The 21,192-nt window shown below is 40.6% G+C and overlaps 1 protein-coding gene across 1 annotated transcript; it reads left to right on the plus strand.

The window, feature by feature from the left end:
* Positions 1-2,490: 2,490 nt before the first annotated feature.
* LOC122543623 (putative G protein-coupled receptor 139) lies at positions 2,491-9,604 on the plus strand. Its single transcript, XM_087975223.1, has 3 exons — positions 2,491-2,560; positions 6,016-6,906; positions 9,315-9,604. Exons 1-3 carry the CDS (start codon positions 2,491-2,493, stop codon positions 9,602-9,604), a joined length of 1,251 nt encoding a protein of 416 aa, XP_087831349.1.
* Positions 9,605-21,192: the final 11,588 nt, after the last annotated feature.

Below are 21,192 nucleotides of genomic sequence, written 5' to 3' on the forward strand. Positions count from 1 at the left end.
CTGCATGCCAGAATAACCTTTTTCTTGATATCCAATAACAGTTACCAATGAGTTTAGATAATTGTGGGTTCGTATACTTCTTTTGAGCCTTGCTAAACTTCAAATTTCGGGGTGGTTGTTCTGATACATCCCTTCATAGAAACAGAATAGAAGCAGGCCCTTTGGATTTCTGAGTTCACGCTGACTCACCCAGACTCAAACCTCTCCCCTATTCAAGCAACTCTGCATTTTCCAATTGACTTAACCGATACATTCCTGGTTACCATGGATAATTCTACATGGTAGGCTCAGCTGCGCATTCTTGAACGATTGCAAGAAATCGAAGGACATTTGCACGATAACATCAAGTGTACGTATATAACTTCACATTGGAACTGATGTTGCAAATGTTATAACAGTTGTAGAAATTCACATCCTTCTGTAATTTTTGTAATAAGGTGATGTAAGTTTTTGGAAGAATTCATCATGGTTAGCAGATATCCAGTTATTAGGGATTAACATGGGATAGCTCGTAAATGTCAGCAACCGTCAGAAGAATTGTAAGATCCCAAGGATGGATGATGGAAGTGTCTCGTCATTATCATGAGATTATGGGAGGACTTTGGGCTGTCTATGGAGCTGTGCATTATTGATCATGTGTTACTGAATTATATACATAGAGGTCTGTGGCTGATAATGGCATCAATGTTGCATGTGTTTAATTTAATTGGAAATGTTTAAAATGCTTTATCTTTTTTGGCCGAAACAGTGGGTCCCAGAGAGGGCCCTCTCCAATGCCACATGATAAAGAGTTCTGAATAAAGTTCGAATTGTTCCACTAAAGATGTGACTCAAGAATCCACTTTGATATTTCCTCCAGCAGTGTCCAAACTGGCCAGTGACTTGGCATCAAACTGCTGTCACTAAGGATCTGTGTCCCATTTCTGTAGCCACTATCCCCCTGCTAGTTCATATGGATCCGAATCTACCTCAAAGTGGTAACTCTGTTATCCTAAACAGAGTATCTGCCGTTGTCATTACGGTCTCACCACAAAAAAGGTTGAGGTGTTAAGTCTGAAGCCATCTTCACAGCTGAGCTGTCACGCCTGTCCCTCTGGGATGTGCAATTTATTATTACTATTGCATGTCTCTACATGCCCATAAATCTTGTAGAGGAGCACACAGAAATTCCTATTATCATCAGGACATGAGGGATAATCATTAGCCAAGCATTCTGACATTGCTTGCCATATTGGCTAGCATGTTCTTCAGTGTTCTATTCATACTGTACATTAGTCCACTTGATTGGGGCCCAAGGTACGTGAAACCTTTGATCAATCCGTTCCAGTGTCATGGCACTCTGCATTAAAAGAGCCGTAACATGATTCTTCCTTGACCTGATTCTATACTCCTCAGTAAACCCCAGTGATTACAAATCTTTACCAAAATATTTTGCTGCAATCTTTGTTGCATTAGTTTGAGTTGGAAACGCCTCTATCCATTTGGTGAAGGTACCTGTTGTCATCAGGATATGTTTATATTCTCCCCTGGTAAGGATGAGAGGAAACACAAAATGAATTTGTAGATTTGTGCAGGGACACTATGTGCCTAAGAATTCCTTTCTTCACGTTTCTCTTCAGTCTAATTTGGGCGCATATTAAATATTTTTTAATAATGTTCAATATCTCCTTTCGTTCGTTGACACAAAAATATCTCTTTCTGCCTCTCCACACTGCTCTCCCACCATTGATATCAATATTTAGTATAATATCAAAACAAATCTGATTCATTTATGCATCTGCGGCTGTAAAATTCCCTTTGCACAACACCACACCCTCCTCTACATGGACGTGATTTGTCCCTGAAATTCCTCTGATGCCTTGCCTTCCACTTTTGTTTTAAACTCATTATACTTTCTTTGATCTCCTGCAAAATCAATTGGGCCACCTTTTTCTTTTCCTGCCCTTCTTTTCATTCAATTTGCAACAGTCATTCTTTGTTAGTCGTTGCCGTTTTTGGCAAATTCATCTACCTGGTTATTTCTCTTTGGTGATAATATATAATGAGCCATTACATTCATTACTCAATTAACTCTTCCTTTCAACGTTTCTAAACTTTATTGCAGTAAACAGGTGAACAGTATGATGTTTGCGTCGACATATACAAATGCTATCACCTCTGACAAAGAAGGTATTTTTCAGCGTTTTGTGTAATGCAAAAGGAAGTTTTGTCCCATAGTCATAGTATGCTCATTGTACATTTGAGAAGAGGCACACATTCGTGATTATGAAATCTCTAAGTTTTTCACTTTATTGCCACGTCAAACCTCATGAAAACAAAAACATTCTATTCCACTTAAGAAAATCTAGCAGGCAGCAGATGCACCCATTTCATTGTTAAATTAACCTTAAAAAACAGCAACCATCTAATTAGGTCCCTGGTACCTGGCATCAGGTATAAATACGACCAATCTTCAGTGAATTATAGAAACCATTCAGAGTTTCAGCAGAGATGCATGGAATACCAAAGGGTCTGCTGTTTTCCATTTACTATCCCTTTCTTGCCGTTTTCGGGGTTCCAGGTAAAGTATTGGACTTAGTAACTCAGTCAATCATCGCTAAACTGCATAATTTGCACAATTTGACCAACAATGCTTCTCCCTTTCCCTTCCATGATGTGTATTAACTTAATTTAAAGCACACTTTCTTTACTCTAACTTGTCTAATCTCTTCTCCTGTACTAAATAATTTTCCACTGTAACGCTACTAATTCATCTGTGGATGACAGAATCTATCAGATGATGACATAACTTCTCAGTATTAGTGGCTTAATTTTCTTCTTGAATATTATTACATAATCACTTATCAGTGTAAGTTTCTTACGATGCCATTATAATTACACCCCTTTTGATTTTTACTATCTACTGACAGTACCATATTTTCTTCATTTACCAATAACAAATCATTGCATATATCAATTTCGAGTTTTATTCAAACTGCTTTTGTATGAAGCTTTCTTCTTCTTTTTTCACAGAACAAATGCAATCCTATTGTATTGTTGCCAATGCTGTTGTCGAAAAGTAACACAAAGATATTATACATTTATAGAGTCATTGGTGGTGTTGCTGTTGATGAATCATTGATCCGTTACCACAGTGTAACTAATATCCCACGAGATTATTGATGAGGATACTGTATATGGTTTACCTTACTGTTATCACTGTTAAATATTGCGTGGTTCACATAATTCAAGTGGGCAATTAACAAACTGTTCTCAGCGTGTGATGTGTTATTGTCAGTGCACTGTGTTTATAATACCACTATATTCTCACAGTGTCAGTGAGGTATTTTGGCGTTATTCACTTTGTGTATTAGTGATGTTACTGCAAATAATTAGTTGATAGCGAGGTTGAAATATTGAAGATTTTCTTGTTGAATTTGATGAAGCAGTTTCCTGAGCAGGCATCGTTCGGGACAGCTCTGGTTTCAGTTATACAAGCCAGCAAGCTCTTTGCATTTGTCTATGAAATTGTCACTGTCCGTAGAGGACAGAGCATGATGCTTTGTTCTCAGTCTCTAATACTCATTATTTGATTTCAGTACTCCACTTTCACATGTTGCGCTGTTAATGGCGCTAAATTGACAACTGTCGAGAGTCAGATTTTCTCCTGCTCACAGCATCTAACAATGCATGACATCCTTTCCACCTTCAGCACTTTTTCCAAGTTGATGAAGAAACTATATCTGGCAGCATACCTGAAATTGGTGGTGCAATACTTTTAAGACCATAAGACCATAAGACATAGGAGTGGAAGTAAGGCCATTCGGCCCATCGAGTCCACTCCGCCATTCAATCATGGCTGATGCGCATTTCAGCTCCACTTACCAGCGTTCTCCCCGTAGCCCTTTATTCCTCTAGACAACAAGAATCTATCAATCTCGGCCTTGAAGACATTTAGCGTCCCAGCTTCCACTGCACTCCGTGGCAATGAATTCCACAGGCCCACCACTCTCTGGCTGAAGAAATGTCTCCGCATTTCTGTTCTGAAATGACCCCCTCTAATTCTAAGGCTGTGTCCACGGGTCCTAGTCTCCTCGTTTAACTGAAACAATTTCCTAGCATCCACCTTTTCCAAGCCATGTATTATTTTGTACGTCTCTATTAAGTCTCCCCTTAATCTTCTAAACTCCATTGAATACAATCCCAGTATCCTCAGCCGTTCCTCATATGTTAGACCTGTCATTCCAGGGATCATCCGTGTGAATCTCCGCTGGACACGTTCCAGTGCCAGTATGTCCTTCCTGAGGGGTGGGGACCAAAACTGGACACAGTACTCCAAATGGGGCCTAACCAGAGCTTTATAAAGTCTTAGTAGTACATCTCTGCTTTTATATTCCAACCCTCTTGAGATAAGAGACAACATTGCATTCGCTTTCTTAATCACGGACTCAACCTGCATGTTTACCTTTAGAGAATCCTCGACTAGCACTACCAGATCCCTTTGTGCTTTGGCTTTATTAATTTTCTCACCATTTAGAAAGTAGTCTATGCTTTTATTCTTTTTGCCAAAGTGCAAGACCTCGCACTTGCTCACGTTAAATTCCATCAGCCATTTCCTGGACCACTCTCCCAACCTGTCGAGATCCTTCTGTAGCCACCCCACTTCCTCAGTACTACCTGCCTGTCCACCTAACTTCGTATCATCGGCAAACTTCGCTAGAATGCCCCCGGTTCCCTCATCCAAATCATTAATATATAATGCGAACAGCTGTGGCCCCAGCACCAAACCCTGCGGGACACTGCTCGTCACCGGCTACCATTCTGAAAAAGAACCTTTTATCCCAACTCTCTGCCTTCTGTTAGACAGCCAATCCTCAATCCATCCCAGCAGCTCACCTCGAAAACCATGAGCCCTCACCTTGCTCAGCAGCCTCCCGTGTGGCACCTTATCAAAGGCCTTTTGAAAGTCTAGATTGACCACATCCACTGGGTTTCCCTGGTCTAACCTACTTGTTACCACTTCAAAAAATTCCAACAGGTTTGTCCGGCATGACCTCCCTTTACTAAATCCATGTTGACTTGTTCTAATCAGACTCTGCTCTTCCAAGAATTTAGAAACCTCATCCTTAATGATGGATTCTAGAATTTTACCAACAACCGAGGTTAAGCTGATTGGCCTATAATTTTTCATCTTTTGCCTTGATCCTTTCTTGAACAAGGGGGTTACAACAGCCATCTTCCAATCATCCGGGACCTTTCCTGACTCCAGTGACTCTTGAAAGATCTCAACCAATGCCTCTGCTATTTCCTCAGCCACCTCTCTCAGAACTCTAGGGTGTATCCCATCGGGGCCAGGAGATTTATCAATTTTAAGGCTTTTTAACTTTTCTAGCACTATCTCTTTCGTAATCGCAACCATACTCAACTCAGCCCCATTTCAAATCGTAACTGCAGGGTAAGATTAATCAATTATTACATGGATTGCAGGCAGCACTGATCAAGTTCTTTCATGCGTGACATCATAAGAGGGTATTTCTCTGAAACAGAACTCTTTACCTGTCAGCTCCAATGGTTCAACAGAAGATTCATTTTATTGTACACTGAAGGGCTCCGAGTTATCGGTGTCCTTGACCAGCAATTAACATTTTTTTGCCAGCTGTGTCCGCTAAACTGTTGGTTGCATGTTCATTTTCCTATGTTTAAGAATAAGTCTAATGAAGGAGACTTACATGTTCCCCAACTGTCATGAGTTTTTCGTAACACATTGGAATGAATCACATTGATTCGTGGTGAGATGTGATATTAGTTAGTTTTAGTTTTCCAGTCTATGATGATGCATCTTATGTTCAATATTGTTTCTATTTACTTTCTTGATTCAACTCTTGTTGCTTATTCAATCCTACTGCATTCCCTTGTGTTTTTGAATCCACAGTGTTTTCGTTTTGATGCCACTGGAATCTCTATCTTTCTTCACCTCTCTCTCACTCTCTGACACAAAATTTCGCTCTCTGTCACTGTCTTCCTCTTTCATCATAGCTAACCTGGTCGTTATTATGATCCTGTCTCGAAAAACATGTGGCCTCTCTGGCTGTATCACCTATTACCTGGTGTCAATGGCAGCGACAGATCTCCTGGTCATAGTTACTGCTGTCGTCTTAAACCGGATTGCTGGGATTTATTTTCCATTAAGTTTCCTTTCCATCACTCCATTGTGCAGTTTACGTTCTGCCTTGATTTATGCATCTATAGACAGTTCCGTCTGGTTAACAGTCACTTTTACGTTTGACCGATTTGTGGCCATTTCATGCCAGAAGCTGAAAATACGATATTGTACTAAGATGGTGGCTGCGTATGTTATAGGAATCGTCTCCACCCTGAGTTGTATAAAAAATGCCTTCTTATATTTTGTGTATGACCCTATGTACATAATTGACAATATACCATGGTTGTGTAGCCTAAAGGTTATATACTACACATCACCTGCCTGGGCTGCATTTGACTGGATGCGATCCATTCTAACCCCTTGTCTCCCATTCATTCTGATTGTACTGCTGAATGCTCTGACAGTCAGACATGTTCGAGCAGCTAATCAAGCCCGCAGGAGAGTCCGGTATCAGAACAATAGACAGAACCAGAGTGACCCAGAGGTCGAGAAACGGAGAAAGTCCATCGTTTTACTTTTTGCCATCTCGTGCAATTTCATCCTACTCTATTTACTATTCATGATAACGATCCTCTATGTCCGAATTGCCAAAGTTACTTATTTCTCAGGTTCTGATTCTAGTGAAACAACATTCGTTCTTGAGGAATATGGATTTATGCTTCAGCTTCTGAGTTCCTGCATCAACCCGTTTATTTACGCCGGAGTGCAGGCTAAATTCAGAGCAGAATTAATGAATGGGGTGAAATATCCATTGAGGTTATTACGTGAGTTCCTCAACCTGTGACAACCGTAAAATTCTGCACAAACAGTTTATGATAACACAGCGTTTCCTCTAAATGTCCTGATTGCAAATAGCCCGTTTTCCAAGAAATATTTTTCTTAGTTTGATCAGTGAACAATCTGAGAGATTTTGTTTTCAAGCTGTCATGACTGTGTGATCACAGGTGCATTCTTAAGAGTGTTCATGGCGCTGGTGATCACTGCAGAGTGAAATCAAGTCATGTGCCAAATTGTATGATACAAAGTGATACCATTCTGCTTATTGTACAAACACTGACTCTCGAAGTTGGCGTTTAACTTAGGACCATTTTCCTACCATTTCCAGTATCTCTGCTATTACTATATTAGAATAAATACCTTATGGCAGTCTTCTTGCCTTGATTGAGCTTGCCTGCTCCACTATTCGAGAAAGTCCATTCGTGAACTTGACCACTAAGTGTGTAATAAAGCATATTCTATTCTCCAGCATCTGCTTCATTCACAAGTTCTATTTAATCTCTGCACTCCCATTTTGCATCTTTTCATAACGGGGACCAGTGTATCGCTATCTTTCTCTTTGAACCTCCCACGATTTTGCAACCACTTTCAAGATTTCTTTTAAATCTCAAAGGGAAATTGTCTCAATTTCTCACATCGCATTTTTTAGCTGAAGCTCTTCATCCCTGGATACATTTTCATAAATGTCTGCGGAAGTCCCTCCAATGCACTCCCGTACTCCATCGAATGAGCAAATCTGTACAAAATACTCCAGCTGACATCGAACTAATTTTTTTGATAAATTACAGCATTGCCTCTTTTCTCTTGTAGTATGTAACCAAATTAGTAACTCCAAGCTACTATATGATGTATTAATAAAAATACGAATATCAAGCTTTTCTGACGCCATTGAATCTGTGAAAAAATAAAGTTTAGAACGTTCTTCTTTAAGACATTCAAATGTTTCTGCTCTCTTGATACTTGATATTCCTGATCCTCACTCATTCAGTGCAATTTCACAGAAATTAATAATAGAACAAAAGAGCGGTGTAAATTCTTGTCCCGTTACATTTTTGCAATTGATTTCTCATTCTACGGTGACCAGAGTGGTAGTGAGGTGGAAATAAGTGGTCTGCACGGTTGTTCAATCGATCGTTTTTTGAACACCCGTTGTTATTTCACTCTTTTGTGGAAATAAGTAGAGCAGCAAATTAACATTCCGTAGATTCACCAGCATTCCTTTCTCAATGAACAGCAGATTGTGAAAAATAAGTTCTCAACATTTATTTCAATGCAATTTTAGAAACTTGTCGTGTTCAAGTTGATAACTTCAGCCTCACCTGTCTTCCACTCCTCAAACATACTGTTCGCAACATGGCCAAAAATATAATGAACCGTTTTAAAGAGAGCTTTAATATGTGTGCTATTTAAATTTCCGCAAAGAAAAGACCTGAATATTCAGATGAATATCTTAAAATGCAATTCCATAATTTCAAATTTTTGCAACTTTAACTTTTTTCAATCTTGATTGCCAGTCCTGCAATTTAAGCTACTTGAATTGGAAGAGCCTGGAATATAATTGGGCATGTACAGCGAGAATTGGGTATCATCAATACAACCATTCTGAAATAAAGATATCAACAGTGAACTTAACCCCAATAGATGGAATATATCGAAAAATGTTGATAATCCAAAGAAGACGAGAAACGTCTGTGGAGAAAGAATGACAGTTAGCTCTTCATTGCTTCTTCCTACTCCTGGAACCTTTACCGTCCTCGATCACTGATATTATTCGAAATTAAAACTATTTTGTCATAATCAGCAATGGGCAACAATGGTACCGACTGACACTTTCTCCCTGGAAATTGTGGCAATGCATTCCACAATATCAATGGTCTTGTTGCAAGAGATTCATGGTCAGTCAAGACCAATTGCCTATGCCTCACGGCACGATAATACCAGTGAAGCAGGGATTCACAGCACGCGAAATGCACATATTGGCACTGTTCTGGAAAGTATCACGTTTTACCTGCATTGTAGGCTTGAAGCATTGACAATTTTGACGGAACATACACCCACCAACTATTTCTGGATGGATGTATTAAAACTGGCACCATGAGCCAAAAGGAATTGCTACATGGATGTTGCTATTACAAAGGAGAAACATTGAGGCAGAAAGGGTTAAAAGTACTTCAGTGTTCGCAGACAAATTGATTACCAGGGGCCAACCCATGAGTGTCAAGTGGTGATAGCAAATGATCCCAATGCACCATTTGTTTCAAAACAAATAGGAGAGAAAACTGTGAAAGAGAACACAGTGATTATTCAAGACAGGAGACAGATAGAGGCAGAAGCAGGAGAGCAGCAAGAAAATGCCAAACGCCCTCTTAAACATTTTGTGACGACTCCTTATTAGAACAGAATGGAGAACGGAAAACAAGTTATGGCATCAATGTGGACGATGAACATGGAGTCGAAGTTGGTAATATAGCTCTCAAACTGACAAAGAGTGCTCAAGCAGCTGAGCTGGCAGCAGTGGCATATATAGTGAGTACCCGGAACAGTATCGCACAGGATCTGTTATCTATGCATGTGTGCAACAATTTGAAAGAATACCTTCTGTATGGGATGCGTAAGAATATGTATTCGTTGATGGAAATATCCGACAATCTGCCCCCTTACTGCGATACATTTTCAAAACTGTGAAAGAACGAGATCATTGAGGAATGAAAGTAAAGGCTCATTCTAAGTTATCACGAGATCGATGAGCCAAAAAAAGGTAACAGCTGAAGAGAAATCCCCGCTAGAGATTGAAGGAATAGAAGCGCAGCAAGTGAAAGAGCTGGTTCTAATTGATTTGGCAAGAGATACAAGAAAAATGAAATGTTTGCGTAAAAAGTATTGAAAGGGAAAGAATCAGAGAAATATGAGTGTCTAAAAGAGCATGCATGCGAAGGAGGGTGTAGTGTTGTGTTGAAGGAAATTTGTAGCACCACGTGGAGAAAGGAATCGGGTAACTTATTTGTACCACTATATATGGATATCAAGGTGGAAGAACATTATGGAGAGGTGGAAAGAGGCATTTTGGTGGCCACGAATAAAGGCAGCATGGAACATTCCATAAACAAGTCTAATAATTGCCCAAAGTAATACCAACAGAAATATTAAGAAAGGAGTTTTTAGATCCACAACGTCAGTCGAGGGGCCCTGCATACAATCTACAAATTGACTTTGTGTTTCCACTGCCTTTATCACGGGACAATATAAGCATATTCTGGTGAGAATAGATAAAAATCACCAAATGGGTAGAGGAGTTTCCTACTTGAACTAACATTACTAAGATTCTGCCAACATTGTTGGAGAGGGTTTTTTTTAATATTTAGACTTTACTGACGAGTATAGAATCAGAACAAGAAAGAAGCATTTTACGGTCCACTAAATGCAGAGTGCCATGACACCGCAAGGGATTAAACAAAGGTTCTGCATACCCTGGGCCATAACCCAGTGGTATAATGGAGAGAATGAATAGAACACTGAAGAACATGCTAGCCAAAATGGCACAGCAATGTCAGAATACTTGTCTAATGGTTTTCCTTCATGTCCTGATGATAGCAGCAAGTATTGTAGCCTCCTCTACAAAATTTAGCCCCTATAGGCTAATGACAGGTGGAGAATGCGTGACCTGGAGCTACTGTTAGAATAAAACCTGAGCCAGCAGAAGTAGACAGATTAATGAAAGACAAATGGATTCAAGAGCTGACTGAGAGCGCAAAACTGTTGAACTACGTTGCTGCTAATATCATGGATAGTGATCTACAGCAAAGTAGCACATCTTATGACACCAAGGCAAAACCAGTGGAACTGCAAGTTGGGAAAAAGGTACATATCCCTGTGCACCAAATACCTCTTTTCTGGACCCGAGATTTGCAGGACCATATGAGGTGATAGAAAACGTGAGCCCCATAGTATATAAAGCAATTTCAGCCCTAAATAACCGCTAATGTTATCAAAACAAATGTTGATGCCCGTTGGATGAAAACACGACAACTATCATCATGAACATGTAGCAGTGGGAGTTCGTGATATTCTAGATTGGGCAATGTTGGGTTGGATTGTCTATGCGTACATTAGCACTCACCCCAGATGGTGGAGGTATTACCCTTTTAAACATACCACTCCCATAAGCCTCGATAAATGTAATGCTGTTGCGAAGTCGTAAGACAAAACAAAAGAGGAAAAGAAAGAATAATTTGGCGGGATGTTTACTGACGTAGTTAACCCCACAACCGACTTGGGGTTATAGGAAGGGACGTTTCGGGCATAAGCTTATGCCCGAAACGTCGATTCTCCTGTTCCCTGGATGCTGCCTGACCTGCTGCGCTTTTCCAGCAACACATTTTCAGCTCTGATCTCCAGCATCTGCAGACCTCACTTTCTCCTATAGGAAGGGATGAACGATTAGAACTGACAACCGATTTGCATGAATTGCCGACAGGGTTTAGAAATTGAACTTGCAAATAATGTACTCATTAAAGGAAAAGAAATGACAATAAAATTCAAATAAGATCAGAAATTATGTTTCTTTTTCAGAGGCCAACCCAATGAGATGATAATTTCCAAAGCTCTATATTTTGAATAAGCTGGGCTTGGGGCTGTTCTGATTACATTCCTCCTACAGGGAACCAAAGGAAAAGGGAGAATGGAGTAAAATGTAATAGTAATAACAAACAGTGCACCCCAGAGGTACAAGCGGTAAAACTCGGCTAGTAAAGGGCTTCAGACTTAACATCGCATCCTTTTTCGGCTGAGACATTACTAAGGACGGGAGGTGCTCTGTATAGGGTTATAGAATTACCATTTTGGATGGTAAACGGATGTGAAATTGCAGGGGTATGGGGCAGGATAAATTGGGCACAGATCATTAGGAGTGGCATTTTATGTCGAGTCACTGACCAATTTGGACACTTTTAGAGAGAAATATCAAAGAGGACTCTTGAGTCCAGCGTGCAGTCGAACAAATCGACCTTTATAGCCTAACATTTGAGAGGACTGTCCCTCGGACACTCTAATTTCCCCGAACAAATACAACAGTTTTGTACATTTCACATTAAAATAATCCCACGCAACATTGATTCCATTATTAGCCACACACCCCTAATCTATACATTCAATCATGTAATCACAGGATTCATGATGGACAACTCCATAGACAACCCTTATCCTCGTATTATCTCATGATATCTACCAGACATCTCCATAATCAGTCCTTCGGATCTTACGATGCATTTGACAGTTATTCTCCTCCCCAGACATTTACCAGCTGAATCAAGTTAATTGCTAATAAACTAGGTACTAACTTACCACGATGAATTATTCCAAATTCCCCAATCACTTTATTTCAAACAATAGAACTGAATGTGAATTTCAGCAAATTGCTACAAAATTTGTAATTTCAGTTCAAATATAAAGTAATATAGTTACATTTCGTGTTATTGTTCTTTAACAAGCCTGACAAATATAGGACAGCTTCTCTTTTGCTCAATCCTGGGAGATCAAACACAGTCTCTCTGTTTTGCAACTACAGTTTACGACCCCTGCTGTTTGCATGCTGCAAATTAATTTGAAGCAAAAGTTTATTTGTCAATAAACTTTATTGTCTCCATCCTAGACTAGAACTTCTTACTAAATGAGATAGCACCGATTCGAATTTCATCGATGAGGGTGAAATTCAGTTTCTGCCATCTTTCCCTTCATCATTGGATTCAGTGATCTGCACTTGAGCTGCAATTGATTATTTTCCATGCTTTAAAATCTCTTCTATTCTCTAAGAGATTGGCTGCTGACCCGATTTGTCGCTTCGTTTTCCCTGCGAGGAGGCCTTTTTTTCCGGTGTACAGTTGGCTTTTCACTAAAGCTCAATTAACTCCCTTCCTGGATGTTTATAAGTTGCATTTCACAATACTAAAGTATGCAATGACAATTGTCCAATGAATCTTGGTTTTTGTGGGATCAAACAATTATTTTAATTCTTGCTAAAATATAAACTTTAGGCATGTTTTTCCGAGACATTTCATCATAGAAGCAGTATGGAAGCAGGCCATTTGGCCAGTTAAGTCCACATGGCGCCACTGAAGAGAATCCCACCCGGACTCAATCCCCTACCATATCCATGTATCTCTGCAATTACCAATACTATCGTAATTAACCTACACATTCCTGCTTACAATGGGCAATTGAGCATGGCCAAGTCATCTAATTTGCACATTCTTGAACTTTGGGAAGTAATCAGAACAAATCTGCGCAGACACTAGGAGAATATACAAACTCCATATAGACAGTCACGTAAGTGTTGAATCGAACGTATGCCCCGGTGCTGTAAAGCACTGCCAGAGATGGCACAACACATCGTATAGGATGCTTTCTATCAGAAACACTTGTGCACTTAAAACTGCCTGTGTACTGAAATGCAATTTTATACCCCAAAGTCTGATAGACTGAAACTGAAATCACCACTATAACTGTACGAATGTATATAAGGTGTGTGTGTGTGTGTTTGTGTGCGTGTGTGTGTGTGTGTGTGTGTGTGTGTGTGTGTGCTTATTTATTATTTACAATTTCCTGAAATCATTTTAATTAAGTGGGTCCAGTTTCCCCTTCTGCTCTATATTAATGGAACTTTTACATTATTTTGCTGAAATGGTTTTCATCTGTGCCTCCCTTATGAGGAACGCCAGACGACACGACCCTGTCTTCTCTCTCTTATTTTCTTATCCGGTGATCCGTCTGGAGGTCACAAATCTGGCTGTGAACATCTGCCATATGTAACTGTCAAGCATCTGTAGTCATTTTGAATCTGCTAAAAAGCTCCAGGCAGTCATTTTGCAAACTAAAGGCATGGGCCACTACAGAAACATGGAAAATGAGACCCTCTACAAATGGGTTTCGACACATCAAGAAGAATGGGGAATTCTGGAATCGTGCTGCCAAATCTGAGATTGACGTCATGCTTGTATCTATTATTGATTGAATGTGGAACGGCATTTTCAAGTGTACAGTCCAATTATGACTGTGGACATTATAATCTGAGAAATCAAAATGTTCATGTGAAATTCCTGTTTTCCTAATGTAAGGCAATAACAAAAAATAACTTGCATTTATATTGAAACTTTGACGTAGTAAAGCCTCGATAGTTCCTTCAAAGTTAATCAGAAACTGCATTCGAAGAGCTAGATTTGAAGGAGGATCTTAGAGAGGGGATTTACGGACGGACTCCAGAGCTCATGGCCTCGACAGCTGACAGCACTCCACTAATGGTGGAGATTGAATTGAAATGATTTATAAAAGAAACAGTTTCTGCCAATTCCCCAACAGTAGCTTTGGTAACACTTCCAAACATGGTGTCTCACAAATCGCTACTTCCATGGAATGGTGGGGGAAATGAAGTGTTGGATTCACACAGGGGGATGTTTTCTGTGAGTGTGAAGATGAACCCCGTGCTATGCTTGAACTCAAACTGCATTGACTTGGAGGAGAGCAAAGGGAGTTTGCAAAGTTTCTGCCCCTTCTCACGTGCCTCAGCTGCAGGGCTTTGCAGGCACAGTGCAGGCCCACTGTCCGCCCCGGCCCAATTGTGGTCGTCACAACGCGAAAGTAGCCTTGTCAGTAACACAGGGAAAATCCTTTCATCTGGGCAATATATGGGACCAAATCAATGTGCCCCTTTTTCCATTCCTCATCCTGAGAGGGAGCGAGAGAGGGTGGGAGAGGTGGGTGTGTGTGTGGAGAGACACTGCTCACTTGTCAGAATTGAGTGAATCCATGGACGGAGCAGACTCTACAAAAGTACTGAGATATTCTGCGTTCCTCTTTACGGTATTTTCATTTTGTATCCCTCAGTTTGAAACGTACACAATTTTCACCCAAATAAAGGACTGCTTCTTTCCCCATGTCACTATTAATAGGATAATTTCTCATGTAACTGTGCACATTTTAAGGGATTGGCACATTGAAATAAAATGTGCATGTATGTTGCTTCATGTGTTGCATATCTGATATTATTCGCTGTTGTGAACGTTTCATGGCTATTATTTTTCATCTGATATCGTATTGGAGTAACATCCTGTATTTCTTGTTTTTTTTTTTATTTAATAGGGAAGCAGAAAGTCATTCAGCAACTTTACTGGCTTTCTTTCCTCAAGCAGCCCTGACATTTCATTAACATGCCTGTGATTCAGCTGTAGTTCCAGCACCTTTGTAGGCAGCTCGTTACCAGTCATTTCACCTAAATGAGTTTTTGTCCATGTATCCATAAGGATAGCTGGCTGCCCATGGGTTTCCCACAGTCCCCACATTTGTACAGTTTCTCCTTGAGGGGAACTTTCCTTCCGTTGCTCTAGGACCCCTGCACAAACTTCCGGTTCCCTTTTCATTCCCTGCCTGAAACCCATCTGCCGTTTCTGTGACCTGGGTAGTTTGTGATCTTCAGGCATCTGGCAATCTACAGGAGTTGCTAACTATGTTATATTCATTTAACTGTACTGACTGTGACCACTTATTTTGTGAGATTATTTTTGCAGGAAGACGTGGAAAGAAATCTGAAAACAAATGATACATCAACTTCTGACTGAGCCATTTGATTCATTTGGACTTGAACATCAGCAGCCATTCTGCTTAAGAGATTTTGGATATTAGTGCGACAGGACGAATGGTGAGAGACCCGAGTGAGGGAGATTCAGTGTGATGACTGTGAAGAGTGCTTCAAACCATTTACTCAGCTTGGGGGATCAAAATCTCACCACACTTGGTGGGGAAAGGCTATGTGCCCATTGTGCTTGTCATCTGAAACCCAGAGCAACGCAAGGGAAGCTCCCCTCACAGGAAAAGTGTCGAAATTTGGGGACTGTGGGAATGGATTCCCTTTCCCATCGGTGCTGGAAATGCACAGACCCGTTCACCTAGAATGACCCCCAACTATCCAAGTATCTGAATCCCTCCCTGCTGCACCATCCCTGTAGCCATATGTTCAACTCCTCTCTCTCCCTATTTCTCGTCTCGCTAGCAAGTGGCTTGGGTAACAAAGCAAAGATAACAACTGTGTTTGTTCTGACTCTAAGCTTCCACTCTAGCTCCCTGAATTTCTGCCTTAAATCCCAGTCCTTTTTCCTAACTATGTCGTGGTGTTATCTTGACCACAATTTGGGACTGCTCCTCCTCCTCCTCTAGGATCCCAAAAAACATAATCCGAGACATCATGAACTCTGGCACGTGCGAGGCCACCCACCAACTGTGAGTGTCTCTGGTTCCCACAGAATCTTGTATTCGTTCCCCTGACTATGGAGTCCCCAATGACAAATGATCTGCTCTTCCGCCACCTCCCCACCACCAGCACTTCCCTCTGACAACATGGACAGAATCAGTGCCAGAAACCTGTACCCCATGGCTTACCTTGGGATGTCGTCTCCCCGAAAAGTACCCAAAATGGTATACTTGTTATTGAGGAGAACGGCCATAGGGGACCCCTGCACATGTGCCAGTTCCATTTTCTTTCCCTGACTAAAACCCATCTGTCTTTTTTCTTGTATCTGAGGTGCGACTACCTCCATAACTCCTTTCAATTACCCCCTCTGCCTCCTGGATGATCCGAAGTTCATCCATCCCCAGTTACAGTTGCCTCAAGTGGTTCTTGAGGAGCTGGAGATGGGTGAATTTGCCGCGTATGAAGTCAGTGGGGATACTAGTGGTGACCCTGACTGAAACCCATCTGCCGTTTCTGTGTCCTGGGTAATATGTGATCCGCCGGCATCTGGCAATCTACAGGAATTGCTACCTACGTTCTGTTGATTCAACTGTACTGACTGTGATCACTTATTTTGTGAGTTTATTTTTGCAGGAAGATATGTGGAAAGAAATCTGAAAACAAATGATACATCAACTTCTGACAGAGCCACTTGATTCATTAGGAGGAGCATTCAACTGCTCTAACCTCCAATCCCACTGTTCGAATTCCCTCAGAGACTATTAGAGAGCAAGAGAGAGAGAACGAGAGAGAGAGGACGAGAGAGCGAGAGAGCGAGCGAGAGAGAACGTAACTTACCAAGCCAGCGCACAGAATCCTTTTTTTCAGTTAAAGGAAGGGGATGAGTGGGAGGCACTACTTGGGTACTGTTTCAGGTAAAGCGACCGCCCAAATATATTACCTTACTTACCCAGCCAACCTGTGTCCGCACCTGCTCAGTGTGCGCTCCACGTATTCCAGAGGGAAGCTTTTAAACAATTCATTTACCTTCCCAGCAGCACCCTGTTCCTTGTTCCAGCTGCAAATGGAGGCTCCTGACACTTGAGGTAAGCTTTTAAACAATTAACCTACCTTTCTTATCCTCGATTCAATTATATTTCCAGTACCTTTGTAGGCAACTTGTTATAGGTCATTGTCACCTAAATTAAGTTTTTCTCCAGATATACTAAAGGCTAACTGGCTGCAAGAGGGTTTTCAGGTTTCTGTGTCCTGGATAATATGTGGTCAGCAGGCATCTGACAATCTACAGGAAATACCATTTATGTGATGTTTGTTCAACTGTACTTGATCAACTGTGATCACTTATTTGGTGATTTTGTTTGGAGGAAACCTGAAAGAAAATGATGCATCAACTTCTGACAGCATCATTTGAATAATTTGGAGTTGAATGTCAGCGCGTTTCAAATCGTAAAGAAATGTTTGGTTTTGACTGCTTGAGAATATTTGGATACTGGTCCAGCAGGAAGAATACTGAGAGACTCGAGTGAGGGCGATTCGGTGCGCTGACAGTGAAAAGTGTTTCAACCCATTTACTCAGCTTAGGGGATCAAAATCTCATCACTCTTGGTGGGAAGAGTACCCGTTCTGTTTGTCATAAACCCAGATGACACAAGAAAAGCTCCCACCATGGGGAAACTGCGAAACTTTGAGGACCATGAGAATGCAATGTTGGAGGTTGGTGATAACTTGTAATGAGCCTTTATTTTCATTACTCCATTTTCTCTTATTTTCACCTTTTTGAACATGGATCACATTAAGGAAATGGATGGTCGCGTGTTTCTATCGACAGTTACAAATCCTCTCACCTCCGACAGAGAAGGTGCTCTATCAATCTTATTTGCTTTGGCAGTCGTGTTCTTTGACAGTTTGCTATGCCATCAACTTCCCCTCTTTGTTCATCCTCTGCATAGAGGTCACAACCCTTCTGTCCCGTTGACCTTTCTGTACTGATGAGGAGCTGTCAATGAAATGGTTCACAGGTGATCTGGAATTCTCCTAAATGTCCCCCACTTCTGGCTCTATCTGTCTCCTGTCTTGAATATTCCCTGTGATCTTTTTAAAAGTTTTTCCCTCTGTTTGTTTTGATACAAATGATGCCTTGGAATCATTTGCTATCACCAACCCTTAGTCATGGAGTGGCCCCTGGTAAATCAATTATCTGCTCACATAGTAGTACATTTAACCCCTTATACCTCAATGTTTCTCCCTTGTAATAGCAGCATCCATCTAGCAATCATGTTTAGCTAATGGTGCCAGCTTTAGTACATCCGTCCATGCATATCGGGATGGGTGGATGTTTCATCAAAATTGTCAATGGTTTCAAGCCTACAATGTAGATTAACTTTTGTACTGCCCAGAACACTACCAATAAGTTCCTTTCACATGCTGTGTACTGAGGCGTCACCAGTGTGTTCATGTGTGAGAACTAAGCCATTGGTCTCAACTGACCATGTACCTCTTGCAGCATGACCACTGATATTGTAAAATCTATTACCATAATTTCCAGGAGAATGCTTCAGTTGATGCCATATTTTCCCAACGCTGAATATGTTAAAAGGCCTTTACTTTGGAACAGTATGACTGATCGAGGACAGTAACCATTGCAGGAGTAACAAGAAGCATTGAAGAGTTAACTGCTATTCTTTCTCCACTGATGTTTTCTGGTCTTTTTTCTGTATTGCCAGCATTTTCTGATATATTCAGTTCAGTCGTGATTATGTTCAGTGCTGACATGATTATTTCCGAATGGTTGTATTGATGATGCCCAATTCTACTTGTACATGCTAAATGTTATGTCAGTCTTTTCCAAATCAAGTCGGTTCAAGACCCGAAATGTTTTACATATTCCAAAGTCCCTGGACGAAAGGCAAATGTAAATAATATTTCCAAAATTGCAGGAATGTCTAATGCGAGGATGGTCTTCATGAGAAAATATTGAAATTGCGTTTTCAGTATTTACCTATAGCTTTTTCTTCATGGAAATTTGAAGAGCACACGTTTTAAATCTGTTTGCGAACAGCCATAATATCTTTGACTGTTGTGCCACCGGCATGGATCAGGATTGGAAGGCGGCTGAAGCAATAGTTGTCAATTTGAACATGACAAACTTATAAAGGTACAATGAAACAAATGGCGAGAATACATTTTTAAAAACCTGTTGCTAATTGAGAAATGCATTTTGACCGGTTAATGGAATATTCTGTTGCTTCTCTACTTGCACAAACAAGTGAAATGACAATGGGCGTTCACGAAACGGTGGATCTAAACACTATTCATATACAAATAGAAAATTGTCAACTGGACATTGGGATTCAGCAATACCAACTACCACAGACCTCATATTGTTGCCTCATTCTCACCCTAGTCACCGTAGAATGAAAATTGACTTGCAATAATGTAAAGGGAAAAACATTTACAGCCCTCTTTCGTTCTATTATTACTTTCTTGAATTGCACTGAATGACTGAGAAGCAAGAACTGCAAGTAATAAGACAGGAGAAAAGCATGATTATCTTGTGGAAGATATTTTTAAAACACATTCTTCATAGATTCAAAGGAGTGAAAAAGACTTGATATTCACATTTTATGAGTGCAGCACACAAAATCCTAGGAATTATTACATCGATCACAGATACAAGAGAAAGGAGATAATGTTACACTTTATCAAGGCATTAGTGAGACCTCAGCCGAAATACTGTTACAGCTGTGAACAGTCGAGGGACGGTTGGAATACATTGGAGAGAATTCAGCAGTCATTTTGACAATGTTCCCGGGATATAGAGCTTCAGTTAAAAGTCAGATTGGAGAAATGGGCCAAGTGCCCTTGAAGAGGACAAATTTGAAAAGACATACAATAGATGATTTCAACATTATGTGTAGTCCAGGCAGAAAAGACAGGGATAAAAGCATCCCATGTGTAAAAGCATAAAGAATGGGGGAGAGGGTGGAGGGGGTCAAAGGTTAAGGGGAACTTGCAAATGAAGCTAACGTTGTCGAAGGAAATATACTTCATTACACAACTACTGGTCAATTTCTGAATGTACTGACCGGAATAGTGGACGAGGGATCATCAATCAATGGAACGAAGTTGGCATTGGATGATTATTTTAGTGGAGTTTTCGTGGGTTTACAGGGAAATTGTACGAGACCAGTACCAAGTCATAGCAGCTACTTGGACCATCAGTACCGGCAAAATATGCGGAACTTTGTACAATATCTTTTGCTTGATTGTCTGACATGACTCTGCAGTGATCGTCAACTCAATGAACGCTCATAAGAACGCACATGTGACAACACGGCTGAAAGAAATCTTAAAATCATGGAATCCCTGCAGTGTGGAAACAGGACCTTCAGACCAACAGGTCCACACCGACCCTGCGATCAACATCTCACCCAAAACCATTCCCCGAGCTTAATACTCTACACTTACCCCTAATTAATGCACCTAACATACATATCCCTGAATACAATTGGGAATTGAAAATAAAATCACTGAGACTAGTCGTTCATCGAACTTAGCAATGTAATTTCTTGGAAGCGGGTTCATATGCAATCTGGACATGGAGAGGAAACCTCCGAATATCACAACTTACTGATATATAACTTTCCTAATGTGTTGATAAATGGCTTGTTTCTCTTTCCAGTGGCACCTTGGCTATGTGTTCTATTGTCATAGTTTGAGTGACTTATGTAATAACCGTAATGAATATTTCACACCATTTATTAATTCTGCTCTAAATTTAGCCTGCACTCCGACATAAATGAAGGCGTTGATACAGGAACTCAGAAGCTGAAGCATAAACCCATATTCCTCAAGAACGAACGTTGATTCACTGGAATCAGAAACAGAGAAATAAGAAACATTGCCAATTCGGACATAGAGGGTCGTTGTCATGAAAAACAAATAGAGTAGGATAAAATTGCAAGAGATGGCAAAAAGTAAAACAATAGACTTTCGACGCTTCTCTACTTCTGGGTCTCTCTGGGTCTCTCCATTGTTC

This window comes from Chiloscyllium plagiosum, unplaced genomic scaffold (assembly GCF_037043375.1).
Source record: "Chiloscyllium plagiosum isolate Xiang-an unplaced genomic scaffold, Cpla_swu_hap1 HiC_scaffold_27, whole genome shotgun sequence".
NCBI classification, from domain to species: domain Eukaryota; kingdom Metazoa; phylum Chordata; class Chondrichthyes; order Orectolobiformes; family Hemiscylliidae; genus Chiloscyllium; species Chiloscyllium plagiosum.

What these genes read in the sequence shown, in the direction of transcription:
- LOC122543623 (XM_087975223.1), top strand. Translation starts at nt 2,491, where the DNA reads ATGCATGGAATACCAAAGGGTCTGCTGTTTTCCATTTACTATCCCTTT. An exon ending in TGCCGTTTTCGGGGTTCCAG is followed by an intron (nt 2,561 to 6,015) that starts GTAAAGTATTGG and finishes CTTTCATCATAG; the next exon opens with CTAACCTGGTCGTTATTATG. An exon ending in ATATCCATTGAGGTTATTAC is followed by an intron (nt 6,907 to 9,314) that starts GTGAGTTCCTCA and finishes ACTCCTTATTAG; the next exon opens with AACAGAATGGAGAACGGAAA.